Here is a 20,319-nt window from a genome sequence, read left to right as displayed (position 1 = left end):
TTAAAAAGTGGTATATTTTTATAATTCGGACATTTCCGCACGCAGCGATACCACATATGTTTATTTTTATTATTATTTACATAATGTTTTTTTATTTTTGGAAATGCCGGGTGATTCAAACTTTTATTAGGGGAAGGGATAATTGAAAGGGTTAATGATTTTTTTACACTTTTTAATGCAATATTATAGCTCCTATAGGGGGCTATAACATTGCATGTACTGATCTTTTACACTGATTGATCCATCTCCATAGGAATGGATCAATCAGGGTTTTCGGCGATTGAATGCTCAAGCCTGGATCTCAGGTTTGAAGCATTCATTCGGCGATCTGACAGCACAGGAGAAGGTAAGAAGATCTCCTCCTGTGCTACAGCTGTTCGGGATGCCGCGATTATACCGCGGCGATCCCGAACAGCTCCCTGACCTAGCCGGGCACTTTTACTTTCGTTTTTAGCCGCGCGATCAGTGCCGCGCGCTATTAGAGGCGGGTCCCGGCTTCACTATGACGCCGGGCCCGCCGCGATATGATGCGGGGTCACACGGTTATATCGCAGGACCGGGACTCATGACGTATGCATACGTCATGGGTCCTTAAGAGGTTAAAGCCAAAAAACACAATGGCCTAGATTTATCAAACTTTGTGAGAGAAAAAGTGGTGATTTTCCTACAGCAACCAATCACGGCTCAGCTTTCACTTTACCTCAGCTAGTTAGCTGAGCTGTGATTGGTTGCTGTGGGAAACTCACTCGATTTTTTTCTCACACAGTTTGATAAATCTGGGCCCATGTACGGTAGAGGCTTAAAGGCAGCATATCACTATGCAAGGGGACATGTAAGGGACCAAGCTAATAGGTTTAATGGCTCAAAATGACTGTGATCCAGAGTAAAGGGCCCTTATACTGTTCTTGAATAGAGGCCCATGTTCTATGTTTCTGCTAGTCACAATTCACAGCTTTTGTTCTTTCTTAGGCTGGGTTCACACCACGTTTTTGCAATACAGTTCCCGTATCAGGTTTTTGATAAACGGATTCCTCCAAATCTGACTAAACTGTATCAAAATGTGTGTACAAATTTTAATCCGAATAGCGATGAAAACCGTATACGGTTTGAAAAATGTGTGGATGCATCAGTTTTTAAGAAAAAAAGTATACATTTTTAACTTTTCACTCCATTATGAATAAAGTTTCACTTGTTTGAAATTCCAAGAAAAAAACTGCAAAGTCAAACACTGTATCGTGAAAACCGGATGGAACCGTACGCACAGGCGGTTCTTTACGGTTCCCATTGACTCCCATGTTGAAAAAAAGTATACGTTTCAATGCGGTTTTTCACCCCGACCAAAAACCGTGGTAGGCTATGGTTTTGGGTATGGGAAAAAAATGGACACAACCTGATGCATCTTTTGGCATACGGTTTTCAATGGAGAGTCAATGCATATGGTTTTAAATATGTTTCTGTACGGTTTTCAAATTGGAAATGTATATGGGAACTGTATTGCAAAACGTGGTGTGAACCCAGCCTTAGCACTGCTTAAATTCGGAAATCTATACAAATTTTTTTAAAGAATTACATGTGGTGTTTTTCAGCTAGGGTTATGCTTCCAGTTAGCCATGATGTGGGCAAAAATCATACCAACATGCTGATCTGTGTGTAGAACTGCTCGTTACCTGACAATGCACCCAGCAATGAAAAGACCAGTGTTTCCCAACCATGGTCCCTCCAGCTGTTGCAAAACCTCAACTCCCAGCATGCCCAGACAGCCTTTGGCTAGGATAGACCATTAAGAGCTGCATGATTTTTGCACAGAAAACCGCGCCAATGTGCCGTGCATTTCTTTATACCCTTATAAATAATTGGTTAAAGGGCGGCTCCGGTGACATCAACAAAGCTTTCTGATATGACTCCTAATTGTTGTTTTTTGGGTCAAAAAATTGGTTGTTTGAGTAATATTTTTCTTTGCAATAACATAATGCTACACAGTATTCTACAAAAATTTGGACAATCTACTATAATGTATATTATGCTATAGTCACACTAATATATGTATGAGAGCTATGTGTTTATTATAAATTATTAATGGTGTTTAAACTATTGTCCTTTGTGTTCACCATAAGAAATTATTGAGATTTTTACCCTATAGCTATAAGGAACAAGAACGTCTGGTATTATACACACCGGGCATTATCTATAGGGACTTAAGGGGTCATTTGTGAATCGACCTCCACATGGGGCTTTCTTCTGCTGAACCTTTGTGACCTTTGCCCCCCAAGTCAGAGACATAGCTACCTGTATGCAAAAGATGTACTCCCAGCTGAGCCCAAGTACCAGGGCCCTGTCACAAGTTTTAGAAATGGCACATAACGGTAACCTATTGAGGATTATCAAATGTACAACAAAACCTCTCAAAGACCCACCAAGAACAGATTATCTTTGAAATGCTTTTCTGGGTATTGTATATTGGCTCATTTTTGTGGAGAGAACCATTCTTCTAGAAGTGGACTTCTACTTTCAATGTGAATCTAAGGCTTGGAATCAATTCCATCTAACATTTTGCCCAGGACCCAGACCCCCCCCCCCCCCCACCACCACCTTTCACAGACTGTACTAACATGCAATGCCATAAACCACTGACACAGCTGTGCATATATCATTTTCTATAAAGCCAAGAAGACAATGCTTGGAGTAAACATGTTGGCACTATCTGCCCCATGAAGAGCAAGGCACCCTATCTGGTTAGATCTACCTAACATACTCAAGTGACCAGACCTCTAACAAATAACTGCTGCAATCCACAACCTATGTATTGGTACAAAGCACCCAACTATAAGGTCATCCTAGTTTAGAACATATAAAAATAAATACGGCAGCTTACCTGTCATGTTACGCAGATGTCTGTATGATATCCCGGCACAGAGTTTGAAGGTGGCAGGTAACATGTCTTAGAAGAGAATGGGGTTGCTGGTCAATATGGGGGAGTGACTGTATTCTCCTGATGCCGTAGGGGATATGGTCTATTGATGGTCAAGAAGTCCACGTCTATTGGAAGGCTGGGTGTTCAGGTCCTCTGTATTACCAGTGATCGGTTATGTGGACTGGGTATCTCTTGCTCTGTGTATATCTGATGAGTAGTTGGGCAGGATCCAGAGCTCTGCTTAAATCCTCTCGCCTGAAGGATCCTACGCTGTAATGACTCAGATAAGAACACCACATCATTTACTGGAGGCCAGAAGGAGCAAGGCCGAAGCTGTCAAGTATGTCATCGAATGATTAAGCCCTGATACAAGACATCAAGGCAAAGATGAAGCAACCAGCACTGGGCCATTAACCCCATGTGTATGTCTAGGTCTGAGTATTACTTGGCTGCACAACATGTGGACAGTCAATCTGGTCAAGGTGTAACCCCTTCAACTACTATTGTTGAATTCACTTTCTGGCAGGAAATATTAAACCCCAAGGAAACAAATGATCAGTTCTAGTATAAGCTTAGTTTAGAAATGAAGAATTTTTATTCTTCCCAAAGCTTTAAGGGATCCCTAGAACCACCATCTGGGCTCCAGCATTGCAATATGGGGTAAAACATATGTGGGTGGTTACTAAAGTGTTTGGGTGATTTTTTTTTAATCCCATTTTGAATTATGCATTTTGGGGCTTTTTATGCAACCTTTTTACCATGTGTATATGAATACAGAGAAATGGAGTCAGTTCACCCTTCCAGTAGTAGGTGCAGATACAGGACAGAGTTCAGTGGAAGCACGGTTGATTACTGAGCCAGATGCCAGTTGAGCAGATAGGGAAAAAAAAGCAAATTTCCAGCTTCCATAAGAGTAAATTTTATTTCAATCCTTTAAAAAAGCGTGCAAAAAATATAAAGGTAACCCCATAACATCCAAGGGAAACACCGACGCGTTTTGGTTTATTAAACCTTAGTCATAGCGATATTCATATGTGGGAACCTGTTCCTCTCTTTATACCTGTAGTAAATGTGGTTTAGGAAAATACAAGGTCCACCCACCTGGAGGGTGGGGGCAGGCATTAATCAGGTGTGTGAGAATTCACACCTATGTAATAGATCAGGTAAGAGAGAAGGAACAAAATAGAAAGAATATTCAAAAATATTAACTTGTAATTAGAAAATGTACATAAGGTCATTTTTTATAGTTGAGTCCTCGGGGGAATCTGGTATCCAGGCGGAGGATCCAGAACGCCTCCCGTCTGAATACCAGCTTCCCCCAGTCACCACCTCTGTTAGGATGTTTAACTCTCTCTATCCCTTGTATACTTAGACTGGACAAATCACCTCCATGTTCTTAAAAAAAATGTTTAGTAAGTCCCGACATGGAGCGTTGGGTCCTGTTCAGATTATGTGGCATATGAAGATCTTCCGAAATACTTGTTCTGAATTTTTGAGAGAAGTACAGCCTATGTATTGTAAATTGCAAGTACGGCAAACAGCACAATAAATTACATGTGACGTATGGCAATTTATGGATGATTTCATCTTATATGTTGTGGTTGGATATGGATGTAAATTCAGAAGATGTATTCATATATTTGCATATATTGCAACGAGTATGGATGCATGGGTAATTACCCTTTCAGTCCAGCCAGTTTTTTTTGTGGTCTTTTTATTTGAAAGGGAAAAATCACTAGGAGATACTTGATTGTATAAGGATTTCCCTTTACGTGGGACAATTCTGATACCATCTTTTATTATATTTGAGAGTTTCTCATCATAGTGTAATAGAGGTAAATGGTGAAGGATGATTTCTCTTATTTTATTGAAATGCATACTGTAAGGAGTAAAGTCTTGTTTAGTTTTTTTTTTCCATTTTTCTATTTTCTAGATTATAACATTCAGGTTTGGAGTTTACAATATTGTTTGCTCTATCAATATCACCTTTTTTATAGCCTCTATTTGTGAGGTGCCGTGTGATATCTTCACATGTGGAGATATAATTTTGTTGTGTAGATGATGCTCTCTTAGCTCTTATAAATTCCCCTATAGGGAGATTTTTGATTATGTTGCGAGGGTGGCAACTATCAGCATGTAATAAGTTGTTGCCTGCACATTCCTTACAATAGAGTTTAGTGTAAATTTTGTTTGAAGTAGAGTCGCCCTTGGGGGTTATTTCCAAAAAAAATGTGTGACTTCATTTTCCTTATTGATGGTGAATTGTAAATTGGGATTGTTTGTGTTCAGGTAACGGCCAAAGTCTTCCGCCTCTTGTGCAGTACCCAACCACACCAGGAGGAGGTCGTCCAAATATCTCCCATACCAGCCCACAAGATGGGAAAATGGGCTAGCATCGGAGAAGAGGACAACCTCCTCCCAATGTGCCATGTACAGGTTTGCCAATGATGGGGAAAATTTTGCCCCCATCGGGCAACCTGTTATTTGAAAGAAATATTGTTTATCAAACCGAAAAAATTGTGGGTAAGTAAAAAATGTAAAGCATCCAAAATTTCTTGTTTAAAATCAAGACTGTAATTACTGTACTCATCCAAGTGGTATGAAACTGCATTCAAAGCTTAATTGTGAGTAATGCAAGTATAGAGCACGACCACGTCGCATGATAGCCATGTGGCATTGGTCAGCAAATCCATAGTTTGTACAGCTTGAAGTAAGGTTTTCTTATCTTGTGTAAATCCTGGGGTCCGGGTGGTGAGGGGCTGGAGAAGATGGTCAAGCCATGGACCCAATCGTTCCTGTAAAGAATCAATTCCGGCCACTATAGGTCTAAGTGGCGGAGGGAATTTATTTTTATGGGTTTTGGGGAACGCATGAAATACCGCCCGTAACCTTTTACCATGCCCGTAATTTTTTATGTTTGGCCTTAAATACATGGTTTGTGTCATGATTTTCTCTAAATGGTTGTATGTGTATATTTGTTCACACAATGGGGGACATTTATCAATGAATGTACAGTTTTTCTGGTGTTTACTAGACGCCAAATTTTGCGCAGTGGTCATTGTGGCTTTTGGGTGCATTCTTTTTATAGAGCATTTTTTTGACCAGTGTATTGTTTGGGGCACCATGGAGCACTCTATGCAGTGGGCATGAAGTTATCTTGTGTGGTAGTTTTTTTTTTTTTGCACACATTTGCACAAAGCCTACCTTTCTGTGCAAACCTACACCACTTAATAGGACACGTAGAAATATCAGATTCCAGAGCACAAAGCTTAAACCTAGCCCTGCAGATCACTGGTTTCTATAATTGCGCAGAATTTATAAAGACTTGTGTGCCATATTGGTAAATTTTGAGCAGCTGCACAAAAAATAAACCAAGCAAACCTGGGTAAAATCTATACTACCTCATACCAACATTGATAAATGTCCCCCTATGTCACTCCACTCAAAAAATCCACAAGGCATGCTGCGCCAATATGATAAATGTGGCGCATTTGATATTTTTGCAGAAGGGCAAAAGTGCAAGCTAGAAGAGTGGAGTAAAATTTGCAGATGATGATAAAATCTTAGTCTTTACTCAACAACCATGACTACTTATGTTTTTGGAGGGTGCTTTGGTATATACAGCTCCATTGGCAAACCATTTTGGCAATGCCATCTGGTTTGAGCAGGGGAATGGAATTGTTCCACTGTAGGATAAATTAGCAAAATGGACATTTGGTCCATCAGATCTGTATGGCAAAGTTTTATGCTCTTCCATGTAGCTGATGTACAAATCTGTAACTAATGCACTTAGGGGATGTCCTTTTCTCTCAAGGACTGTCCTTCAGCCTCAGTGGTGGTCAGCACTTATCTAAGAAAGAACTCCTACTCTCATACTCTCAATATCCGCAGGGTTACAAGCCCTTTTACACACCACCCTTGGAACAATTTCTGATCAGACAATAGCAAGATCCTGAAAACACCTTTAAAGCGCCCAATGACTGATCAAGTAAGAGACACTTACTCAGGGATCCTACTAAAAGAAAGGTAATTTCCACCAGCATGAACAAGTACTGCTGGTCGTTTGCTGATGGCTTCCACTTAAGGAAAAATATGAAACCATCTGAGACCTCAAATGCCTTGCCACAATAAGTCCACATTGGAAAAACCCTACGCTTATTGCTCTGGGTTAATAGGATGCTCTTTGGGCTATCCCATAAATAGGAGTGTCCTAGTGACCAGACAGTCTTCCAAAACCTGATCACAAAACATTAAACAGCGAGCAATTGAGGTCTTATGCATCTCCTGAAACAATGAGATCTCCAGCAGCCCTAGGACTTTATATCGGCATTGCCTAATTTTTTGGGCATTCAAACAGAGGGACTGCAAAAATGTGTTAAACATGGAGCCATTGTCATGTGACACATATATGTATTTGTGTTTGGGGCTCCCATAAGTAATGTGAATCCTATGACCCACCTACCCCTACATCCATTGTAATTAACCCAAGCCTTATCCCAGAACCCTACAAGCAGAGTGAGTTGTGCCAAAACCTGCTGCGTCTCGAGTTTACCTTTTTAAGAGGGCAAAAACACAAAATGAATGCATCAAAAGCGCTTTATTAAACAGTTACATAACAAGAGACTGGAAAGCAATGGACATATTTTTTCTCGAATTCGGTAGATATCGCATGTAGCAACTCGATTTCCAACGTCCAAGTTTTCGTATGACATGTGCTGGGACTCCATTCCTTAAGCTGCTGCCCCGATACGAAACGAGTGACCGGAGATAGAAGTGGGGTCTCCACTATACTCTTAACAATAATACGCCAAAACAAAGACCAAACAACCACATGTTAGTAACAAAGGATGAACAAACTTTATTAAAGACACAATATATAAAAACATAGAAAAAAAAAACATAGAAATTGACAGGTACCACAAAGACTCAGGAAGAAGAGATGAGGTAAAGGATATTCATTCAATTGTTAGGCACATGTAGGCAGGAACAAAGGTGCAAGCTAGGATATCAGGAATGATATACATTAAACAGGAGTAATAGGTCACTAATAAACTACCATATAATGCAGGTATCTGCGGGAAACAAATATTGTCTCCAGCATACACCTGCTTCAAAAGATAGAGCAAAATATAGCAAATACAATGGAATACAGTACAAATTAGAGTAAAAGTACAAAGTAGCAGCATATGACCAAGGCACATATAGAGCTCCTCACACCTCAAACCCCAAACACATTTTGCTTATAATTGCTTAGTCAGGGGGCGTGTCTATCTGGGTGTGCAGAGTAGTAGAAGTACTGACAGGCGACCAATCGCGAGTGGCGCACCTCCCTAATAAAATTACTAACATGTGGGGAATGATGCATCCAGTAAAGGACAGGGCCTACCTCCAATCATAGACCACAGGGCACAGGAGGATGTGCAAGCTCGCTATCGTGTGTGCCGCTCGTCCATAGGTTGGCAGACAGGAAGTGGAGGTCACGGGACTGGAAATGGTCCCGTGCCTCCAACATCCTGCTACAGCCAAGCAATAGGCTGTATATCAGCCAGGAAAGAGGCGGTATCTATCGCCGTCTCATAGTAAGTCGCAATGGACAGATACCATGGTGACCGGAATGCTAGCACATGCGCAACATGTAACAACAAAGAACGAAGACAAACATAACCATAGTGAGAGGCAGTGTACAGTGAGTTGATAGGTGATAACATGCAAAACACACACAAAACGGTGTAAACTTACCACCACCCGAAAAGAGGAAGCTGAAACTAAAGAAAATAATGAATAAATGCAACTGCAAAAGACTCGTGACGAGAATGTGGGGCAAAAAGAAAAAGGAAGCAAATAGCTTGTGTGTGGTGCATAAGGGAACTCAATTTATGAATAAGTGTATATGTGTGTAAAATAAATTGATGTAAGTGTATGTGCAACGTGTGGGAAGGACAGAGTTGTCTTTAGATGTAGTGAGGCGTGTGGGAAAAGTAAAAAGTAGCTAAATCATGTGCAGACAGTGTGTCTAGCACTTGAAGTGTCATACAGTATGATATGTCAATTAACCAGAAATCATATTGTATGTTGTAAGAATAAAGTGCCCCTAAGTATAAAACATTTTGGTGAGTAAAATCTCCGAGTATATAACCTTTTGTTGGATAATACCAAAGGACTACATAAAAAATGGATTAATAGCACAATGGGCTGACATAAGGACTACAGTATAACACAAAGTGCAACAGTGTAAGTAAATTATAATGAGGTAGATAAAGTGAAAAAATTTATATAAAAAACCTTTATAAAAAATGAATTTAAAATAATGAGGTAGACTGAGGAGATGTAAAATGCCTGGTCATGAATTACCACTGCATGCTTTAAAACACTAAATAAGATATCTTCAGGGGATGGGGTGCGTCATCACGGGAGCGGTCACTAGTCACCACCTATACGAAAGGAAATGGAAAAAGAACAGGAGAAAGGGAATTAAGAGAAATGGACCAAGAGAAAAAGACAAACACCTAATCTGTTAAAAAACTATTAAAGGATCCCTGCATGTCAAAGCATGATCAAAGAACCTATAGATAGACACTAGACCAAACAGGAAATCGATGTATACGGAATCAAATGAATGGTGCAAAACTGATGGTCATTTAATCCCTGAGGGTAAAGAGTATGCAATTGGTGAATCCAGCGGCTTTCTAATTGAGATAACTGGTTTTTCCAATTTTCCATTCTCTGCCCTACAAAGACATGGTCGATTCCTCTCACCATAAATCCTTCAGGTTGGCTATTGTGATGTACTTTAAAGTGCCGAGGGATTGTAGTGAGTCTTGTGAGGTCCGATTCTTTAGCAGCTAGGATTCCAAGGACATGTTCTCTTACTCGTCGTCTTAGTTCCCTTGTCGTCATGCCGATATAGATCAGTCTGCATGGACATGTGCCATGGTAGATTATACCTGTAGACAAGAGATGGTGTGAGTCATTTTTGTATATTTTTGACCCATCTGCATTGGGGAACTCGTCATCTTGGCAAATATTGGGACATGCTACACATCTCCTGCATGGTCGGCAGCGCTATCAAATTTTTTTGTTAAACAGAGGTTGTTGTTGTGTTCCGTACTAGCGTGTCTCTTATATTAGGTGGACCTCCTGTATGTGAACGCGGGCCGTTCGGGTAGGTATAATTTTAATATGGGATCCAAGGTTAGGATCTTCCAATATTTAGACAGGATCTCTTGATCGGCAAGATTTTGGTTGTGATATGTAGTAATCAGTCTTACCTGATTATCTGTTTGGATCCATGTTCTTGGTTTTAATAGTGTTTCCCGTTTGGAGTGTTTTGCCCGTAAATATGCTCTACGTATCCACTTCTCCTGATAGCCGCGTTCATGGAAGCGTTCCCACAGTTCAATTGCTCTTTGTTCGAAACCCTCATCTGTAGAACAAGTGCGTTTAAGTCTAAGGAATCCCTTGGATAAAACATTGTGGGTGAGAGGATGTAGCATGCAGTAATGAGTTTGTGGAGGTGGGTTTTCTGAATAAGTCAGATTGAATGTAACCATTCTCATCCACCGAAAACAGTGTGTCAAGAAACTCTGTACGCTCTCTACCCACCTTTATATGTCAATTTTATGTTGAGATCATTGTGGTTTAAGTGCTGCATAAATGTGTGTAGCTCCTCCAGGTCCCCTTTCCAAATAAATATCACATCATCGATGTAACGACCCCACATCTCCACCCTGTCAACTAGAGGGATGGGGTCAGTGAGGAAAATCTGACATTCCCATGCCCCCAAAAACAAGTTTGCGTAAGATGGCGCACATGCCGCGCCCATGGCGGTGCCTTGTAATTGAAGATAGTATATATCTTTGAATAAGAAAAAATTGTGAGTCAATGGAAACTGCAAAAGTTGCATTAGAAACTCACCTGGCTCCAGCTGTGACATAGGAAGGACTGTACCACACAGAGGCCGTCACTATGGCGAATCGATGTATATAATGATTCTATATCGCATGTAACGATGTACATGTCTGGGTCAAGTTGAAGTGCTTCCATCCTACGCAGTGTGTCTGTAGTATCTTTAAGAAAGGATGGCAGTGTCTCGACAATACTTTTGAGGTTATGGTCTATAAATTTGCAGATGGGTTCGCAAAAGTTGTTTCTCCCTGATACAATAGGCCTACCTGGCAGTGTAGTAGCTTCTTTGGGGATCCAGGGTAATAGGTACAGTGTGGCGATTGTAGGGTTCTCAACGGTGAGGCAAGTTCTTTGTTTCTGAGTAATCACTCCCCCTTTCGGAGGCCTGTAATAAAATAGAGAACAGTTCTCCCTTGAATTTATTCAGAGGATTGTAAGTCAACCTTCTAGAACACTTCTCATCCCTTAATTGCCTGTATACTTCCTTTTCGTAAAGGGTGGAAGGCCAGATAACAACATTGCTGCCCTTGTCGGATGGTTTGATCACCACCATCTTAAATTTACTCAAATCTCCCTTCACCGGCAAACTTTCCAATTCAGCACTGACCAGTTGCACAAAAAGATCAACATTAGAGGATGTGGATATAGGAGGGAACTTACAGGAATTCGGTGTTAATATCTTGGGGAACCATCCTTCATCTATGATTTCTTGTTCATCATTTAAATCCTGGAGTGCTTGTAGAACAAGAACTTCATTATGTGAGGTGCAAAAAGATGCGTCCGTTTGACTGTGATATATTTTCTTAAAATTGAGTTTTCGGCCGAACAATTGGAGATCCTTAATCACTTCAAAGCAATCAACGCTAGAGAAAGGAGTAAAAGACAGACCAAGACTAAGTACTTTTAGTTGTATATTAGAGTGCTCTATATTTGACAGATTAATTAACTTCATTGTCTGTCGCTGATGGTCGTGCTGGTAGGATCTCTCGGCTCTTCTTCTTGTTGTAGGGCCTCCATGTGGTTCCTGTATTCTCCTGTGAGGTTGTCGTCTAGGTGCCCGGAATACAGAGGATATACTAGAGGTGGTATCTTGTGAGGTTTGTGACAATAATTATGCACTCCTAGGTCTCCTATCAGGATAGTTACTTTCTGTAGTTTAATACTTCCACTTGTAGACCCTTTGTTTCTCATCGGTTGTGTCATGTTGGAACTTTTTGGATTTCTATTCCTGTATATATTTCTTCCAAATTACAAAGGCATCACTCATCTCTTTTCGGAAGTTCTCAGTATCTTGGGTTGTAGAAATATCTTTCAGCTGTTGCATCAAAGACTCCAATTCACTAGAGAGGCTGGCGAGACTGCGGGTGTTGAGGTCGATGATAAGGTCGATAAATTACATTGAACTGCTGTGACAAACATCCTCCCATTTCTGGGAAAATGTTTCATCTTCTTTTCCATAGGCAGGGAAAGTTTGGATCCTAAGACCCCGGGGGATAAGACCTTTTACTTTGTAGTGTTCCAATGATGCTTTATTCCACCATATCTTGGTTTTCTTGTGGAGAAGATTCTGTATAATCGGTTTAAGATTCCTTGTGTTCATTTGGTCTGGAACTGCTGCCTGAGAAATTGGGGTACCAAATAAATTCTCAACCTGGGTTTGCCAGGTTGCTTCACGAGCCATAAAATCCATTATGTTGGATAGATACAAATACTCTGTAAGAAACAGGAAATAATGTTACCAAAAGGAAGGTGTGGCGATCTCTTCACCAATGTTGTATGGTCAACATAGGATATAAACGCCAAAGGAGACCAAACAACAACAATGTTAGTAACAAAGGGTGAACAAACTTTATTAAAGACACAATATATAAAAAACATATAAAAATACATACAAATTGACAAGTACCACAAAGACTCAGGAAGAAGAGATGAGGTTGAGGATATTCATTCAAATGTTAGGCACATGTAGGCAGGAACAAAGGTGCAAGCTAGGATATCAGGAATGATATACATTAGATAAACAGGAGTAATAGGTCCCTAATAAACTACCATATGATGCAGGTATCTGCGGGAAACAAATAATATTGTCTCCAGCATACACCTGCATCAAAAGAGAGCAAAATATAGCAAATACAATGAAATACAGTACAAATTAGAGTAAAAGCACAAAGTAACAGCATATGACCAAGGCACCTATAGAGCTCCTCTCACCTCAATCCCCAAATGCGTTTTTGCATATAATTGCTTCATCAGGGGGCGTGTCTATCTAGGTGTGCAGGGTAGTATAAGTACTGTCGGGCGACCAATCACGAGTGGTGCACCTCCCTAATATAAATTACTAACGTGCGGAATGATGCATCTAGTAAAGGACAGGGTCTACCTCCAATCATAGACTATCACCGCCTCATAGTAAGTCGCAATGGACAGATACCATGGTGACTGGAATAATACGCACATGTTTGATAAACTGTAAAGTTGTCAATGGGGAATCATTAAATAACAATGGCCTGGGTAAAGAACTACCTGCTTTATAACCAAGGAACTCATCAAAAGTCTTAACCGGACACCACTTGTGTGATGTGGGAAAACAAGTTACATTAACAACTTCTCCTGGCAACAAGGTTTTAGTATTCTCTAAGGAAAACACATGATGATTGACCATACGCTTTAATTCTCCTGGTCTCACAAACCCATAATATCCAAGATAAACTGCAGCTTTAATATTTACACTAATCAAATGCCCAAAAGGCTTCTTATCCAACACATCAGAAATGCGTGTAAACATTTCACCCGACAACAGCCTTCTACTGGGATTCCTTTGTAATTCACCTCTCTGAACACTTTAGTCACGTGACATGAAAACAAAGATGTTCTGTCAGGATCAGATAAAGCCAAATGAACTTAATAGTATTAAATGACCAAGATAGGGATGAATGTCAAAACCCTATAAAAGCCAAGATGAACGATACTGAACTGGGATCTCCATCAGGGTATTTATTCTTAAATCTACCTAAAGTATTCCATGCAGTTCTGTAAGTCCTACTAGTACTGGCATACAGAGGGCGAGACCCCAGATCTATAGCAACAGCCAAATGCTCCCCTAATCCATCACTAGGAGGTGGTGCGGTAGCACTTCTGTGCCGACTACATCGGCTTCTGGCATTACCTGAAAGAAAAGAGCAAAATTCCTCCTAGATAAAGCATCTGCCACCACGTTCTGAACGCCATCGGTGTGAGCACATGTATACAAGAAATTGAATTGTAAGGACAACCAAACCAACCTCCTGGCCAGAGCCATGATCTCAGTACACTGAGACCTGCCTTTCAACAGAATCTCTACTGTGGCCTGATTGTCTGAAACGAATAATACCGTGGAACCTTGCCATGCCCTACCCCATGCCTGAGCTTCTGCGACTATGGTGTAAAGTTTAAAAAGAGCGTAATTTCTTCTAAAGCCTGTCAATTGTGAAATGTCCGCAGGCCATGGACTGGCCAACCACCGAGTGCTCCATATGGCTTTGAACCCGATAGATGACCACCCGAGAAAATCACTGGTGAACTATTGCTGACTGTAGGAACAAAAAATGAAATACCATTCCAACCGTCTAAGAACATATCCCACATAGAGAGATCTGCTTTTGCTTGACGATCTAATGTAATGATGCTATCCTGATGAGGGGCAAATGGCAAGAGATCCAGCAATCTGGAGATGAGTCCTGCCCTACGAAATGCAGTATTTAACATCTTTGCAATATTTAACATCCCGAAAATTGACTAACTCTCTACCTTCATGACACATGTAGCTGCCCTAAACTTATGAACCACTTCTTTAATTCTGACCAATTTTTCGTCAGGGAATCTGGCCTCCATTTCCGTATCGAGCACAACCCCCAGGAAAGCAAGTACATTGGCAGGTCCCTCATCTTTTTTTTTCAGAGGATACTGGCACTGCCAAATGAAAATGCAGCCAACAGAACGTCCAGATCCTGTGGATGTTTAGCTGCTGGTTCGATAAAAAGAAAATAATCCAAGTAGTGAGTAACATAATTACTTGAAAACCAATTCTGTAATATCCAATGCAGAGCCTGTGCAAACTTATCAAACAGCCAAGAACTACTGTGGGACCCAAATGTGAGTTTGGTGGCAAAATAGTATTTAACCTGCCACTTGATACTGTGCATTCTCCATAATTCTGGCATTATCAGGAGTTTGAAATAGTCAGATTTGACGGCTTTAGACAGCCAAGCCTCCCGACCCATACTCAATATCATGGAGGTTTCCTGATCAATAGATGTATATTTGAGTGCAAACTCTTCTGCTGGGATCAGAGAGTTCAAACTTGGCGTACAAGAAGAATGTGGTACTGACAAGTCGTATATCAACCTTTTTTTATTACTAAACTTGCCAGTAGAGCAAGAGTCACCGACAAGAGAACCTCAATTATGTAACTGTTAAAACGTAAGCTTTTTTTCCTAATTCCAACAAAAATTGAACATACTGGAGCACAAAAAAGGGATAAACACACTCAACAAATAACATTAATGTATGTCTCGGGGAGCACAGACCGAGGAGCAGCCATAATGAGATGTAGAAAGATATGTTAAAGGGTATAAAATGTCGTTCCCATGTTAATATAGATGGTCTATTAATCTAGTAGTACTGCAGGGTATAGAATAAAGCCAGATGGAATGAAAAAAAGCTCTTAAAGGGAAAGTGCACTCTAACTCTTGAGACCTGTCCCTTTGTCCTGCCTTTTGAGGGACCCGCCTCCTTAAAAGGGTGGCGTCAACCGCGGTGCCGTCCCCTGTCCTATATAAGTGAGGGAAAAAACTAAAGACCTGTAGACTAATAAGTGAACAGATAGATGAAAGGTATTCTCCCAGTCTGTGACTGCCAGGACACTACACTAGATACCCACAAACAATGTTTGAAGTGTAATAAAAAACACTGGTAACAATACATTTACCAGTGAGCAAGAAGGATCCCAATAATATATTCCGACGTGTTTCCACCATCCAATAATGACGGGTTCATAAGGGAACCAAACATAACATGCGGCTACAAATATGGTCCAGTCCAATACGCTGAGATAGTGATCAACTGATATACAATTATCCTTAGTATCCAGCACCTAGCTATACAGTAATGAAAATAACCTGATAGGTGCGTGTCAAAGGCAGATGTGACATGCAGCAGACTACATGATGGTCTCATCCGGGCTCTAAATGCACCCAGGGGTAATATACTGAGTTGGCGGTATACAGCGTGTTCCACAGCCAGGAGGTATGCATAAAAACATTATATATAGAGGAATTGTATGAATATATGGAAAATGGTATGAAAAAAGGGATATTGTACTAATACATTATGCCCAGCAAATATTTCATAAAATAAAGGTGGGGCTTATGTAATGGGCACTATATGTAGCAACATAATTTATGGTAAGGAAATAGATATCAAAGGGAGATTCTGATAAACGGCACTTATAAATAATATAGGTAATAAAATGTGTAGGCAAAAATATGTATAAAATATATAAATGTTAAATGCCAAATATTTAATAGACATGGAATTACCCGAATAGATGTAGACGGATATAAGCACTGTTCTTCAATTATTAAGTGCTGTAAGGCTTACGGAGAACACAAATACAACTATACATATATTATAGCAAGACGAATATAATCAGAGAAAACTCAAAGTTGAGAGCAGAGTGAAAGATGACACAACTATAAAGGAGATATTAGATGAACGAAACAAAGGACAGGCAGTCATTAAGTCCAGAAGGGGCCAAAGTGCCCAGGCGATAGATCCATTGTGCTTCCTTTTGGATGAGGCGATGATCAATGTCACCTCCCCTAGCACCTAGATATACTACTTCCTCGTTTGAGGAGTTCAGAGTCGTGACTCCCATCTTAGAGGCTATTGCCCGCTGTTACTTTGCGATAGACACAAGTGGCAATATGGTCACTCTTGTCCCTGCTCATGGTGACGTCCAAAAAACAGTCATGATGTATCTCATGGGTGAATTGTAGGCCCAACTCATTAATATTTAAAGCCCTCACAAAATCTTCAAAGGATGTTTGATCCAGTCCAGATTATAATGACGTCGTCGATATACCTTCCCCAGAAGGCTATCGACTCATGATACATGTATAGTTCATCACTAAACACAACGGACTCCAAACTTGCCAGTAACAAGCCCAATTGGACTAACCCTCCAAATGTCATACGGGGAAGCATCAAAAGGACCGGCGAAAAAGCCTTTATCTAGCTCTGCTTGAATTAATGTTTCAACGGTAACAGGGTCCCTTTGTGTTGACAAAAGATTGGCACATTCATGAGTGGCCTCCGGTGAAGTCACCAAACCAGTGTGGAATCCCCGTTGAAAACCAGAAATAAGGAATTCAGCAAAACCACTGTCTGGATGCTCCATCAGGAACTGACTCTGGAACGTGGTGTCAATCACACCTAGTCATGCCTTTTCTGACTTTTGAGGGCATGCAATCTTAGGATTAGCCCGGATGCATGTAGAACAGACATGGAACAGCCTGCATTGATTGTAGTTTGCAAGGAGAATAATTATAATTATTACATATGTGATTTCCCTAAATATGTAATAGGCCTGCCCAATTTGTCCAACAAACCTGAGACTTTCTGCGGCCTAGACTGCACTCCACTCGAAGTACTGGGCTGACTAGGTGGGGTTTCGACATTGACGCTGCTGCACCAATCAGTAGTGTGGCTGATTGGCACTTTCCACAAACACTTACCTTAAGCCCAGTGAAATTATTAAAGAACAATTCTGTATCAATATTCACCCAATTGATAGAATAATAATGCAGCAGCCGCTTTTGTCGAAAATGACCTATGGTAGTCATAGAAAGTATGACCACCATACTTGTGGCATAGTTCTGTTACTTTGTACAAATACAAAATCAACTCCCCTCTCCTTTCCGGCCTGGCTGTACATATGTCAAGATAAATGCCGAAGGCCATGACAAATTCTGAATGAGACAATTTCTTGTTCAACCTAATATCCTTAGATTTTAAAACTACCAAAACGTTGCCTCAAGCAAATGTCTTATTTTCAGAAATGTCATGCGCAGCAATGATCAAATTAACATCTTTGCCATCTAGAATATCTCATTATATTGGCCGGGATGAAGTGAGCCGGGGCAATGTTAGGGACCACTGACTGGGTACCTGCGGTGCTAACTTGTGGAACTGAGTGCATAGGCGCAACGGGTGCTGACGTAACAGCATCCTTTCTACTCTCCACGACATCTAAATGGGTCTGCATGACGGACATTGATAAGGACATGGGAGGAGATTTATCAAAACCTGTCCAGAGGAACAGTTGCTGAGTTGCCCATAGCAACCAATCAGATCGCTTCTTTCATTTTTAAAAAGGCCTGTGAAAAATGAAAGAAGCAATCTGGTTGCTATGGGCAACACAGCAACTTTTCCTCTGGACATGTTTTGATAAATCTCCCCATGGTGTTAATCATCGCGTGCAACTGAGTAAGAGAGTTATGCAAGGTCTGCATGGAAACCTCCTCGTGACTCGGCCCGGCTGACTCAGATACTAACATCCTATAAAGTTCAACTTTTCTCGCAGTTACAGAAAAAGGAATTCCCCTTTTTGACAATTCAGCCGGGAGTTTCGGGATAGTCCAGTTACGAAGCGAATGAATGCTTGCGTATTCCGAGGTCCTGGCTGTATTTTCCATGATTGAAGCAGAATCTTCGATATCAGACGTGTGCGACATCCTGCACAAACCATACAACAAATACTAACTAAATCCTAGCCATAATCCAAACTAACAAACCCTCCAATGTAAAAATACTTGAGAAAGCGAATAAACATGGACACGCCTACTCACCTAAACAGACTTACCTCCAATCTTGACCTAAAGAATGCAACCATCCAAAATACGTAGCCTAAGACGTGTCGGCCTGAAAGGCTATGAACAGTCTTAAGACGTGACAGACTGTCGATGACTTTAGCAGTGCTGACGTGAATGGAGAATACACAAAACAACAATATACAATGTGTGAGAGAACGTTCACCATAAAAATGTCTGACACAACCCAGAAGACGTGTCTGATTTCATGAGGAGTCGACATGAGAAAACACCTTCCGCTTACCTCTTGCCGACCTTCCCTGATCACACTGCTAAAATGACTAAATAAAATAAACACCATGTCCGGGATAACACAAAGCCTAGCATACGAACTTAACAGATAACCGCAACCTACCGCAAATATATCAGATGCTGGAAAGATAGACCACCGGAATTACTAAGTCGCTGCCTGAATTTCGATAGCTCGATAAGGACAACCTATAAATTAAGTCAATACTACCTATTTTAACCGTATACCACATCCACAAACAAAATACTCCTTACTGTAAAAACCTGCTACAAGAAATCCCAAACCTGCAATGACACAAAATGACTTAAATTAATTATTCAAATACCCGTAAACTGCGTCAGACCTAAAAATGAAATTCCTCTACCGAAAATAACCAACGACTAAATATCATTACACTAACCACATACCTCAAACTATAATCCTGCTACACCTGCGCAGAACTTATATATATTGTAAGGAACAGTCCTTGGGGATAGCTCTGGGATCGTCCTGGTCACTGCCACGGGACACGTTTCCTTGCAATAACTCGCCTGACAACAGTTCAGTATACAAGTCTGGCACCTTGCCAGCTTTATTTATACAGGTTGCAGGCAAAAATAAACACTACACAGGAACAAAATAAAATCCTAGACAGTCTGGTCACGGACTACAACTCTCAGCATGCCCTGTCTACCAACTGGTGAGCTACCCTCACCCAGTATAACATGACACCTGCAACCTGCTTACTCACAGTTCACACCGTCACTTGGGCCACTCACTGCTCCGGCTGTGTGCTTCCCCCTTACAGCGGGCTGCTATTTACTAGGGAGAGCCCTTCCTTTTGAAGACATCCCTTCCCTGCTGCCTGATGAAGCAGCAGGTGAAGGATTCTCCAGGGTGTGTGTGTGTGTGTGTGTATGTATATATATATATATATATATATATATATATATATATATATATATATATATATATTATATAATATATAATATATATAAATAAATATAATATTGTGATAAGGTGGCAAGGAAAGGGTGTATTTCCTTGGCTCACCACTACATACGTAGAGGAGCAGTCCATTTTAGCTTTTAGGGTGAAGCTCTCAACGGTTGAACGGCTGGTGATAGATGTGATGCTATTGGTTATATTTTGGCATAGTTTGCATGTTTTCAGTTTGCACTTGAAACAGCCCGGGTTTATTTGTTTCCCTAGGTAGATGTTACTGTTCTTTTTTTCTTTTAGAAAAGCTGGGGGCTACGGTGTTTTTGATGGTAGCCGCTCTCCTGAAGGTGATTTTCGGATTTTGTGGGATGTTGCTTTTCAAAAAAGCTTCATGGAGGAGGATATTCCAATACTTCTTCATAGTA

At 40.7% G+C, this 20,319-nt stretch overlaps 1 protein-coding gene and 1 long non-coding RNA gene across 3 annotated transcripts in view; one reads left to right on the top strand and one right to left on the bottom strand.

The window, feature by feature from the left end:
* The window catches only part of STAR (steroidogenic acute regulatory protein), a 30,939-nt gene extending 27,536 nt beyond the window's left edge, over positions 1-3,403 (bottom strand). Inside the window, exon 1 of the mRNA XM_056570900.1 lies at positions 2,873-3,403. Within this exon, the coding sequence (XP_056426875.1) occupies positions 2,873-2,936 (64 nt within the window). The 5' untranslated portion in view covers positions 2,937-3,403. The remainder of the gene's footprint in view (positions 1-2,872) is intronic.
* LOC130367910 (uncharacterized) overlaps positions 1-20,319 on the top strand; it is a 225,494-nt gene that overhangs the window by 18,243 nt on the left and 186,932 nt on the right. The gene's annotated exons all lie outside the window — the stretch shown is intronic.

The sequence above is a fragment of the Hyla sarda genome, chromosome 4 (assembly GCF_029499605.1).
Source record: "Hyla sarda isolate aHylSar1 chromosome 4, aHylSar1.hap1, whole genome shotgun sequence".
NCBI classification, from domain to species: domain Eukaryota; kingdom Metazoa; phylum Chordata; class Amphibia; order Anura; family Hylidae; genus Hyla; species Hyla sarda.
This window is presented reverse-complemented; position numbering and strand designations above follow the sequence as displayed.